We start from the raw sequence: 12,103 nt of genomic DNA, 5'->3' as shown, positions 1-12,103 counted from the left end.
TCTGTATTCGCAGCTGGTGTCTCTCAGTTCTGAATTCAGCAGCCCATGTCCTTCCAAGCACCAGCTGAAGCATGGCCATGCGATGGGTTCCCTTCTCCTACCATTTCCTGCAGTGCTCCCCGAGGGTCCCCCGCGGCCCAGGGCTCTCTCAGTCCGCAGAGGTGCATTCGAGGGGGTTCAGCCCGGTGCCGTGGGTTGAGGGAGGGAGGCAGTACAGCCAGAGCTTCCCCCTCCTCTCTCTGTCCCTCAACAGGGGCTGCCCGACCCATGGGCCACTGGGGTGTGGAGCGTCTGGCCAGACCGGCTGGGTGAGTCGGGGTTGAGTCACTCTGGGCGGTGCACGGCTGAGCGAGAGGCAGTAAGGCCCACCACGAGCTCCATGGCGCTCAGCGTCGGTGTCCGGCGGCTCTCCCAGCTGCCGGGCTATGGCGAGCGGCAGGTCCATCTCAGCTTCCGAGGTGGGCTCCAGGTGGCCGGGAGGGTGGGGGTTTGGGGATTTAGAGCTGGGGGCTGTCTTCCCCTGCCAGCCACCTGACACCTCCTCTCTACTTCTCAAGGCTTCACCCAGAAGACAAAAAAGGTCTGCTGTGGCCCAGAGGCCATCTTCAAGGAGGTGAGGAAACTGGGATCATGTGGAACATGTGGGACTGGGGTGGGACAGGTCAGTGTCTTGGTCATAAAATCATAGATTGGTTTGCCTTGGAAGGGACCTTGAAGATCATCTCATTCCAAACCCCACACCATGGACAGGGCCTCCTTACACTAGACTGTTTTCTGGAAATTTCTCTGCTGTCTCCTTCTGCTCTGCTCAGAGGGGCAGATGGATCCCTCACATTGTGTATGTGACCTATACATACAAGCTCCAGGATATGAAATTCAACTGAGTGACACTGCTTGGAAGCCTGGGCACATCAAATCTGAAGGCAAAGCTTCCCTTGCCCTCAGAAAGCCAGATTGTCACTGCAGTTGATGCCTTGTGGGGGCAGGAGTGGGACTCGTGTTTGAGTGCATATATGTGTGCATATGTGTGTGTGTGCAGGGGCAGGGATGGGGGTGGCCTGGGAAGCATGTCCGTGTCTCCAGTGCCATCCCCACAGAAGCCTGTGACAGCCCACCTCTCCCTTGATCAAGTCCCAGTGCCAATGTGCTGCCTGGGGGGGAGCAGGAGGCACAGCCACTGTTTTGGATGTGTGGTGAGTTGAAGCCTCAGAGTGCAGCTTTTCTCTAAGCCAGATGACTCCCTGCCTGGGTGATCACCTCTCCCCAAGCACCTCTGTACATTCCCGTGTTCTGTCTCACTCCACAACCTTCCAGCTCAGGGACTCCAGCAGGCACAAGAATCCTTCTTTTTCCAGGGTGGTGCCGCTCTGACTTCTGTAGCAGCTGACTGTGCTGCTGGAGGGGTTCTATGCCTGGCCAGCAGGAAAGTAACTTCCCATCACAGCTGCTTTTCATCATGTCCATGGACTTGGTCACCTCACAGGGGAGCCAACCAGCCATGAGACATGGGAAAGTGTGGCTGAGAATGAGTTGTCATTCCTTCCTGCTCCATTTGTTTGCAGCTCTTTCGTTGGCCACACTATGGGAAGCTTGTCATGGGTGAAATGCTGTCCATTAAAGTTTACAACTGCAGCAAGGTTTTCAGTAACAGGTGGGTCCTTTGATTGTTGGGGTGATCAGTAGAGGTGGGGGACAAGACATACTGGTCTTTACATTGTCTACTGGCAGTAGAAAATGTTTATTGATTATTTGATGGAAAGAAGATGAGCAGAATGCCACTTACAGAGGAAGGATGGAGCTGGTTGTTCTGGTGGGGCAGCAATACTGTATATATTAAGTTAAATAAGGAGAATGATTTAGCTGTGCCAGCAGTAACAGGGACTACGTAAGGATCCAGATCAGACCCTCAACTGGGACAAAGGTTAAAAAAGGCCCTAAAAAACAGCTACAAAGTCAGGTCTTGCTGCAGACTGAGGACCTGCTGTCATCCTGAACATCCCTGTGGTGACTGTGACCGTGCTGCACCCAAATTCAACATATCTGTTGGTGAAGAAAAGCCCTGAATGCATTGTGTTATGGTTTAACCTTTAATAAGACAGCAATTTCAATGTAAAAGATCAGCCAGAATTCAAAATGCTTCTAGGTGGCACAGGCATAACATTGTGAACTCAGTGGCTATTTCAACAGTTGTAAAACACTGCAGCAAAACCCAAGAATAGAGATGACAGATTGAGTAGTGGAACAAGAAAGGCAGCAGAGGCATGTCCTTCAGGACATGTGAAACATGAAGATGCAGGGAAAGGTGCCAGCTCTGATAAGCAAAATTTAAGAACTGAAGAAAAATACATCAGCTAATAATGCAAACGTAATAAATTTGTATACAGCTAATAATGCAAACGTTTTCAAAGATGCCAGAGAGGGCATGGAGAAAACAGATGAGCATAACACATGCGAAACACAGATGATGACAGAGCAGAAAATATGGCAGAATGTTGTGTCACTGTTTCCTGGATGCTTTTCTTATGGGAGCTGGATCAGAGGAATTGTCTCTGACTGAAATGTCAACAGAAACTGCTGCAGGACAAAGAGATACCACAAACAGTAACAAAACAGTAGGAGCTGACAGCCTGAAGCAAAGGAGTCCAGTGGGAAATGAGTGGATTGACACTATATCCACACACCTCCACTGCTGGGGAGAAGCATAAGAGCAGGTGACAAACAGTACAATTCAAAAGTGTTTGGTTTGTGCACTGGGATGCTCAAAATGAAATAGAAAGAAGGGAAAAACTTGTTACATTGCTGTATCTGTTTATGGTCTCTGAATTTCTGTGTGTGCATCCTTCCTGTGGCAGCAGCATCAAGCTGGCAAAGCTGGAAAGGAGGAGGATGAGCAGACAGCCTCCTTCTTTGGGGGTAGGAAGTTGGACAGGCTCTGTGTCTCAGAGAAAAGGGAGGTGAGAAGGAATACAAGAGATCAACAGCTCACAGCTGAAATTGAGATGTGTGGGGAGCAGTTCCTCTTGTCCCAGTCCTGGGTAGGCTCTTCCAGTGGTGGTTCCCAGCTGGCATTGGGAAGCTCTGCTTCATGCAGGGCTTAGCTTGGCTGCCAGAGAGATGCCATGAGGAGATGGAGGTCCATGTACACATGGGTGCAGATAGTGACACACAAGCCAGGGTTAGGACTGGCAAATGCTGTCCTGCATGTCTTACTGCCACTTGCAGGGAGCCAGATAACCCTTCTCCAGGGAGAAGCCACTTTGGTGTAGGTAAATTCTGGCCTGACTTGCTGCAGACATTCTTGTGGTCATAGCTTTATGTCCTAGTTCTATATTTTCTTGTGTAAAGCTTCTGTTTCCCAGTTTGGTTTTTTTTTGGTTTTTTTTTTGTTTTTTTGTTTTTTTTTTTTTTTTTCCTAGCAGAGTCCCCCCAGCTCTGCTGGGTGCCCAGACACACACTGGCTCCTCTGAAGCCCAACTCTGCTGAAGGGGAGATCTCCTTTGCACTCCATGAGTCTGGATCTGCACAAACCTTTAACCATCAGTGTCAGCTCAGTTGCAAGTAGCTGTCTGGGCATGACTGGGGAAAAGGCAGGACCTGCTGCAGGGTCGGTCTCAAGTATTCAGCTGCCAGACTCCCTATGGAAAACACTTCAGGGCAGCTCAGAGAGGCTGTGAGTGGCAGAGTAGAGGTCCCAGTACTCCCCAGGATGTAGGCACTGATGCTATGTACAGTGTTGTTGCAGTCTCTCTTTTTATTCCAGTGTTAGGAAAATTAATCCACAAACACCAGAGATTTTTGTCCAAAAAGGAGACAGAGGGGTCCTGTAACTTTATTTGAATAAAGGGAGAGGTTATGGACATTTTCCAAATTGTTAGAGGTTATGGACATTTTCTCTCAAATTGTTAGAGAACACAGCCTCTTTTTTATCCTGATTTCCCGGCCACATTTCCCTCTCTCTTTCCCCATTGGCTGATGTACTTAAGAGGTACAGACTTCCCGAAATGCCTAATACCTAAGACTCCCTTGTAATTTGTATACGCAACCCCCCGCTTTTTTTTTCCCCCTTGTGTCAATCAATGGAATTTCTATGGAATGTATGGTTCTTCTTTTATCTCTCTGTATCTAACTTTATTGATCAGCAGACTCACTGTTTGCAAAGACAAATCTCTCGTTCCATTCATCAATCAGTGGAATCCTTCCCATTGTTTTTTTTTATCTCTCAGTACTAGTTTTATCTACCAGCAAACCCACAGTTTGTTTGTAAAGACAAATCCCTCATTCCTTTCACCAGGCTGCTTGGTACCCTTGTCCTCAGCCTTCAGCACCTGATGACATCTGGAAGGCTAATCCTGCGTGAGTCCCTTGTGGACAAGAGCAACAGAGTCACTGATGTAAGTCCTCCATGGACAGCCTGGCTATTAGTAATCAGTAAGGCTTTTTGGGAAACTTCATGTGGTACTCTCTTGGTGGACTGGGGATTGAGGGGAAATCCAAAATGCTGTTTGAACTGGAAGCACTGTGGCATTTGTGCCATCTCTGCACAGACACTTCATATCCACCAAGAGGTTTCTAGGAGCATCTACAAATGCATGGGTTGGGCTAGGGCTCTTGGAGAACTGTCAAGGGCCTGAATGAACAGAGGGAGGCTTCGTAAAACCTTCTCAAGTCTGGGAAATGGATGTAGGAAGTGGCATCTCCTCTGCTTCATGCACCATGAAGTGCATGTGTATGGGCTGCTGCAGTGATGGAGTGAGGTGGAAGGTGATAGGGTGCCTTGAAACCCCCAGTAAGCTTTTGGGTTAAACACTAGCACTAACTGGATGGCTTAATGAGTGTCTGGGACAGCATGAATGTTGCTGACACCTGACTGCCCCTCTGCTCTGCGGGTCCTGCTCTCCTCCAGCCCTGGCATTGGGGCTCAGTCGGTCCTTTGCACTTGTAGAAGATGAACACCACCCTAAAATGAGCTCTTTCCTGCTAGCTGGGTGTGCAGGCGCAGCTCAGTGTGTTCCAGAATGCCAGACCTGTGTCAGGGCAGCTGGCAGGCTGCAGGAAGAGCAGAGGCAGCAGTCCTGCAAGGTGCTGCACATGTGTTTACTCTTGACACAGGCAATATGACTAAACCACATGGTGGCACAAGGTATGCAAGCTCTGTGGCCACCAGACCACCAGCCTGAGTGGCACAGGCACAAGTTGCCGGTGTTACTGGACTCCTGGATCATGGATCAGGTCCAGTTAGAAATTGATCACTTCCAGGATGATTTTTAGCCCATTCAGCTCACTGGATAAATGTTCATGCCAGCAAAGAGACAGGGATTAGACTCACCTCTTGGTGCTGTTGCTGGCTTGAAGGGACTCCGTTGCATAAGGTCAGAGGTACACTGACCAGCCCTTTGCCCCAGGTGCCTCTTCCCTTGCACTAACAGCAACACATGTGCTGGTGAGCTGCTCCAACCAAAACCCAACCATATTCAGTTTTGCTGGGTTAGTTTTGGATTGTGCAACCCTGGCTGCACAACAGCTGCAGGGGATAGAAATAGGGCAGGCAAGACTGCTCATCCAAGAGCAGCCTGGGACCCTCTTAGGTCAGCTTGGAAGAGACATGGCCCCAAGAGAGAATCTGCTCCTTTAGAAAACTGGAAATCAAGCCATTAGACTTCCTGCTAGTTCAAATCCTGTTCTCCTCTGGGAATAGAGCACCCCTTCTTCTCCTGGTGATTTGAAGGAGTGCTTTTAGGGCCTTAGCTTTTCATCCAGTTTCATCTCAGGCTTCTTCACCCTCCAGCCTTTGCTGCTGCCTTTCCTGATCACCGTACTGCTGATTTCTTGGGCTGCATTTCTTTTCCCAGAAATATGTATTTTCCAGGGGTTGAGCTCTGAATCCAGAGTACATCCCTTTCAGCCTGCTAAGGAGTGATCTGCACCATGCTAGTGTTTTTGGTCTCTGCTGGGAAATCATTTGTGTTTAAGTTGGTTTGAGGTCAGGCTGGCCACCTGCAGACAAGGGTGTTCAGACCTGTGTTGGCTGTGCCAATACCCAGCATGCTCTGTACGTCTCTGGCTGTCCTTCCTTGTCTCTTGTGATGCAGGCTCTCGATGGTGGTTTCTCCAGCATTTTAATCCAAGCTGTCCTTTCTAGGGATCTTCTGCCAGCTGTCTTGTGCCTCCTCCAGAGAGACTGCTCCAAATCCTGCATGTTATTGTGCAGGGCTCTCCCCAGTTCCCTTGTCAAAAACGCCTCAAGGCTATTCTCAGGGCCTCTTTATGGTAGATTTGTAAAGTTGAGCCAGCTTTTATTCAATGAAACATGGAGTTTGAGAAGCTGTGGAGGGGGGAGTTTTGTTACATCTAGCTTGTTTATGGAGACAGATAATGGGAGTCTGGTATAAATACGCTTCTTGTGGGGACATGACCACCTTTCTTCTGCATCTTTCCACTAGCTTCTCATTTCTTTTCTTCCATGTCCCCCTTTCTTTTTTTTTTTTTTTTTCTTTTTTTTTTTTTTTTTTTTTTTCATTTTTTCCTTTTTTCTGCAGGATCAGCTCCCCAACTGTTCATTAAGGCAGCAGACAGAGCCCACTTGAGACTACTCTGGAATAACCATGGCCATAAAGTTTACATATGCTTTTAATCCTGGCACGCAGGACTTTGACACTGTTCCAAAATTTGTCAGTCATTGGCTGACTTTTGGACATCTTGGGGCTGTTGAACAGAGGATTTCTTTTTTTCTCCCCCCCCCCTTTTTTTTTTTTTTTTTTTTTTTTTTTTTTTTTTTTTTTTTTTTTTTGTGACATTTTTGCCATTGTTTTGTGGCTACCAGACTCTCAGGCCCTTTCACTTTCTACTTTGTAGATCTACATTGAGTTGGATTTGCGCTACCAGCCTCCAAATAGCTCAGCGGGGAGCTGGGTTGAAGAGGATTTTGTCTATCTTATGAAAGACAGGTATGAAAATCCTAGGAAGAGCAAATTTCCAGGCAGTTTGTACAGCTGCCTTTGTCAGTGGCATCCTTTGGGATGCAATCCAGCCTTATTTACTCTCCACTTCTTGCCTGGCTGATGCCAGGTCTCAACTCCACAGCAGCAATAAGGGAAGGGGGCTCTTGGATAAAGATATACCTTGTTATCACAATGAGCCTTTGACTGCAATGATCTGCTGTAGGTGCTGGGAGTCCTGGGACTCCCTAGGAGACCCTTGAGAGCATTTATGCAGCCCTCCTGGCTTGTGGTTGCAAAGTTGCTGGCCTCCAGCAACTCCATGCACCCTGCATGCTAGTAGTGCCCAAAGCCAGGGGAGTTGTAGGTTGTAAGTTGTAGGCAGACAGGATGACAGGCAGCAGCAAGGCCTGCAAAGTGTCACTTGTGGAACTAGAGGGAAAACAGCAGACACATGGGGTGGACAGTGGATTAGCTTAGGAAAAAATTGCTGGTGTCCCAGCTGGCCAAAAAATAAACAGGGGAGTGGCTGGGGCACTGTTCCTTAAATGCATCAGGGAACAGTCATGGCACACTGGTCTTTAGAGAAAAACATATTTTGTTTTTTACAGTTCGGAGTTAATCATCCACAATCCTGGATTTGAGCAGCTGGAGTAAGTAGCCCTTGAATGTTTTGGCTCACCCTCCTGGGTGGAGGGCAGTGCACAGCCCACTTGTGATGGCTGACGTATGGCTCATGGCATGGGGTGGGGCTTGCAGGACTGCCGAGTGGCTGAGAGCCAAGGAACTGGACAAGAAGGCAGCTGCACTAGGCAGGAAGCTGGCAAAAGGTCTGGAGACTGAGGAAGAAGAGGAAGAGGAGGAAGATTTCTATGATACATCTGAGACTGAGGCCTCGGGCATCATCTTCAGTCCTGTGAAGAGGTATCCATGGCATGGTCTTCTTTCTTGCCCTTGCTTAGGTCCTGGTGTAGAAAGTGCCATATCCTGAGGAATTCCTGCAGCTCATGACAGTCTGCTTTGGCAAAATGTCAGAAAACGTCCATCTCTAAAGGCCCTAGACAGGGTGTGCTGGGGATTTGCTCATTCTCAAGGCGATGGACCACTATTTGTGAGGTTTTCTGTTGCTTCCCTTGGTGGGGACTTACTCAAGTCTATGTTGACAAGGACACCTGCTCATGTGGGCTTTTCTTCTGTGCAGCCGCTCCAGACTCTGCTCTGCACGGGACCTCTTTGCCATCCCAACGCCGCAGAGTTTCCAGGTACTGCAGCACTGGGTGCATGTCCCCATAGCTGCCTCTGGCCCCGCAGCCAGTCCCTTACTGCCTTGCTGAAGGCCTGGGCTTCTCCAATTGCCACATATTCTGTCAAGGCCACTAGCATGATGACCATCATGCTTTGTGTGACTTCCCTGTACAAGATGTAAGATTCCCTGAAGGAACTGCATCCATGAGTGCCGGCCACAGTATCAGTAAGCCCATGTAGTTAGATATGGATAAACAGGAGAAGGGAATCAGCTACATGTGCCATTGCAAAACACTGACTGAGCAGAGCTTCAGGGAGTACCCAGGCAGGGCTGGTACCTGCCAGCTTTCCCAGGGTCTTCTTTGTCTTCCTTAGGGACGGCTGTGGGACATGACCAGGGCCAGAGGACTATGTGGGGGCTTGCTTGGACATGCCAGGAGACTGCTAGGAAGTGGTGGCTCTGGCTGATTATCTCACACCAGGCTAAATTGATTTCAGGGAGTCTCCCAGGATGACTATGGATTTAAATCCTTCTCTGGTTCTAAGTAAACATGGACTCACATTTTGTCCTATCAACCAAGCATGAAGTTTTTGTGAAGGTTGAATTTCCTACCATCATTCTCTTGAAGCAATCATTCTGTACCTTAACCATGGCCTAATTGCTTGTACTGAGAAAAAATGTGAGAACATTTCTTTCATATCTTAGACTTGTAAGCAGTTGCAGTAAATGTAAGTAAATTATAAGCAGCCACATTCCAGTCTTTCCAATGGTGTCCATCTCAGTAGGATTCAAAAAGGAGTATTAACAGAAGATACAAAAAGCTCTGTGGACCCTCCCATGTGGGAGCAGTGGATTTTCAACCCCTTGGGATCAGAAACTGAGAGTACAAGTGCTGCTGGGAAGGTCAGCTCTTGTCAAAAGTACTGGGGCTTTTACACTTTATTTCCTTGCTTGTCTGAAAGAAACAAGTATCTCAAATACTACTTTGATCTGTCCTGGCTGTAGCAGATTTCAGCAGCCATGCTTTTGCCTGCCCTAGGCGTCGAGCTCTGCATTGAGACTGCCCTGTACATGTGCATAGTGGTATTCTTGAAACAATCTCATGATGGAGGTGTAAACAAGGAGAGTGCTGATCCAGACAAGGAGAGTGCTGGTTTTCTCCCATATTTTCTCAGGTTGGGATTAATGTAATTGAAGCACAGAAGTTGGTGGGGGTGAACATCAACCCCTTTGTTGTAGTCAAGGTGGGAGAAGAAAAGAGGCACACAGCGACACAGAAGTCAACAAACTGCCCCTTCTACAACGAGGTATGTGATATGGACAGAGGCTCTGTCCTTGCCCCACCAGTGCCCCGAGTGCCTGGGACCATGCTTGCAAGGGATGCCTGGAAGCCTGGGGCTCAGCTGTCTTGCTCTTCTCTTCCAGTATTTTTTGTTTGACTTCTATGAGCCAAGGGACATTTTATTGCACAGACTCATAGAGATCTCGGTATGTATGTCTTCATCTTCATCTTTCACTGGTTAGTGGTACAGCCTGATGTTTCTGTGTGTAGACACTAGGTGCAATGGGCAAAGCAAGGCTACCAATACCATTGAGGTGGTCCAGCTGGAATCACCTGCCCACAGAGAGTCACAGGGCCTTCCTGTGGCTGCACTGGGGCAGAGATCTAGCCCCTGCTCTGAGCCAGTGCTGGGCAGTGTTGCCTTCCCCCCTCCTCCAGGTAAGGGTTTTTCTTCATCGTGTGACTGCAGTGGGGCCTCTGGGGCACTTTCTTCCCTTTTGTCTTGTTGCCCTGCTGTATGGCAGCAATTCCCTACTGCCCCCTTACCCCGGAGTCTCATCCTGCAGGTCCTGAAGGTAAGTGATTGATATGAGGGGAGCTCAGAAATTATTTGTGCTGTAGAAAATCCCAGGCAGGCAGAGAGGTTGAAAATCCCTTGGCCCAAAGCACAAAGACTTTCCCAAGACACAGGGATGTTCTGAAGATAGCTAAACCCAGCCAGCACATCCTTTGCCAAGTAGTCTTCAGCACTTTCTCTGTGAAAAGCTTCATGTCTCTTCTGCTGTTGAGAGTTCAGCAAGAACTGAGCAAGACTTGGGTTTTGGGAGAGACGCTAGCCTGGTGGGGTCACAGCTCTGCCCTAACCCAGCAGGATATGGACACAAGGACTTCCTGTGGGAAAACAGATCTGTCCTAACTCCATTGTTGGGCTGTGGCTTACCTGGGATTGCAGAAGCTGAACTGTTTGCACATGACTGCCTTGGTCTAGGTTTGACTGTGGGCTATGGGCTGGTGGGCTTTGTGGGAGTGGTTTGGGTAGGAATATATATGGGATAGTCCTAGGGCTAACACAGATGGGTCTATCTGCATGAAGAGCATGCAACCACTACCTCAGCTGTGCTTTGGAACACCTCTTGGCAGCCCTGTGTTCCTCAGAGATATCTGGATGTGTCACCTGGCTGCCCACACCTCATGGTGTTCAGGGGAACTTGTGCTGTCTGCAGGTTTTTCACTCAAAGAAGATACCATTTCTGGGAACTTGCATAGGAACATTCAAGATGGATGTTGAGACAGTGTACAACCAGCCAGGTATGAGAACTGCACCACATGCCTGTGCCTGACCCTGGTGCTGTCTGAAACTGGTCTTTCTTTCATGCTCTGATGGGTCTGGTCAAAGCCCTGGCTTTAAAGCACTTAGTTTTCATGAAGATCTGAGCTTGCTTCTCCACCCAGCTCTCTGAAGGCAGGTGACACCTTCTGCACCTTCAGAGGCAGGGTCAGGGCCAGGGCAGTCTTTGTGCCGACAGAGTTGGATGTGAAATGGTAACCTGGCTGCTCCCTAGTGAACTCCTCCTCTTCCCTCTCAGATCACAGGTTTTTCCAGAAGTGGGCAGTTATCAGTGACCCCATGGACACCCGGGCAGGTGTGAAAGGCTTTGTGAAGTGCAACATCTCTGTTTCTGCACGCGGGGATATTGTGGGCTTCCTTCCTACCTATTCCAGAGACAAGGATGAGGACATTGAAAGGTAAGTGCAGTGGGATCTTGCACTGCCCTGGGGAACACTGCCACGTCTCTCTTCATACTACATTTTTTTGCCCCATTTTCCCCTCTTCTGATGGGCAAAGACCCAGTAAAAAAGACCTGTGGTGAGGCAGGATCCAATCCTCCTGCCAGTCAGTGAATTTCCTATCATTGTGTTCTGTAGACTCCAGGAGGGAGGCAGAACATGAATTTGTCTTTCAGGAATCTGCTGCTGCCTAAGAGAGTCCCTGCAGAGAGACCCTGGGCCAGGTTCTGCATCAAAGTCTATCGTGCTGAGGGCCTGCCCAGCATGACAGCAGGCATCATGGCTGGTATCTCCAAGATCATAGGGGAGAGAAAGGTCTTTATCGACCCATATGTGCAGGTCTCATTCTGTGGGCAGCAGGTGAGTCTGAGGGGAAGCTGTGTTGGGACAGGCTGATTCTCCCTTGGATTTGTGGCAGCATGTGGTGGGCTCATGGTGCCAGAAGCCTCCATGGGGCACAGCAATCCCACTGAAAATAGGCTGCGAGAGCCCAGGTGTTGCGGTCTTTCGCAGCAGTCTGGGCTGTGTGGCCATGGCTGTGCAATGTCTGAATGAGAAGGCTGTTCTCTGCTTTTGTCTCTACAGAGAGCTGCTCATAGGACATCCCCAGCCCTGGGCACAGCTACTGGCTGAGCTACTGGCTTTGCAGGCAGAGATTCATATCCTTAAATACAGGGATAAATCCTGGAGCAGAACTCCTTTTTCTGTGTCAAGCTGGGCTCAGCCTGAGACCCTTGAGAGACTTTACTGAGATAATGACCCAGTTTTTGCACACAAGGTCAGGGTTTCTGGTCCCACAATATCCATTAATATGAGAATCAATCCCTGACTGGCAGTCTTGTGGGCATGGAG

General features: G+C 48.9%; 1 protein-coding gene across 1 annotated transcript in view; it reads left to right on the top strand.

Annotated features, from left to right (window-relative positions):
• Window positions 1-379: 379 nt before the first annotated feature.
• LOC121364408 (fer-1-like protein 4) overlaps window positions 380-12,103 on the top strand; it is a 39,122-nt gene continuing 27,398 nt past the window's right edge. The window contains 13 exon segments of the mRNA XM_041487656.1: window positions 380-458; window positions 558-613; window positions 1,563-1,651; window positions 4,292-4,391; window positions 6,853-6,944; window positions 7,547-7,588; window positions 7,695-7,859; window positions 8,137-8,197; window positions 9,357-9,488; window positions 9,607-9,669; window positions 10,687-10,771; window positions 11,050-11,209; window positions 11,428-11,611. Coding sequence (XP_041343590.1) covers window positions 380-458; window positions 558-613; window positions 1,563-1,651; window positions 4,292-4,391; window positions 6,853-6,944; window positions 7,547-7,588; window positions 7,695-7,859; window positions 8,137-8,197; window positions 9,357-9,488; window positions 9,607-9,669; window positions 10,687-10,771; window positions 11,050-11,209; window positions 11,428-11,611 — 1,308 coding nt within the window.

This window comes from Pyrgilauda ruficollis, unplaced genomic scaffold (assembly GCF_017590135.1).
Source record: "Pyrgilauda ruficollis isolate IOZ18807 unplaced genomic scaffold, ASM1759013v1 scaffold82, whole genome shotgun sequence".
In the NCBI taxonomy this organism is placed as follows: Eukaryota; Metazoa; Chordata; class Aves; order Passeriformes; family Passeridae; genus Pyrgilauda; species Pyrgilauda ruficollis.
This window is presented reverse-complemented; position numbering and strand designations above follow the sequence as displayed.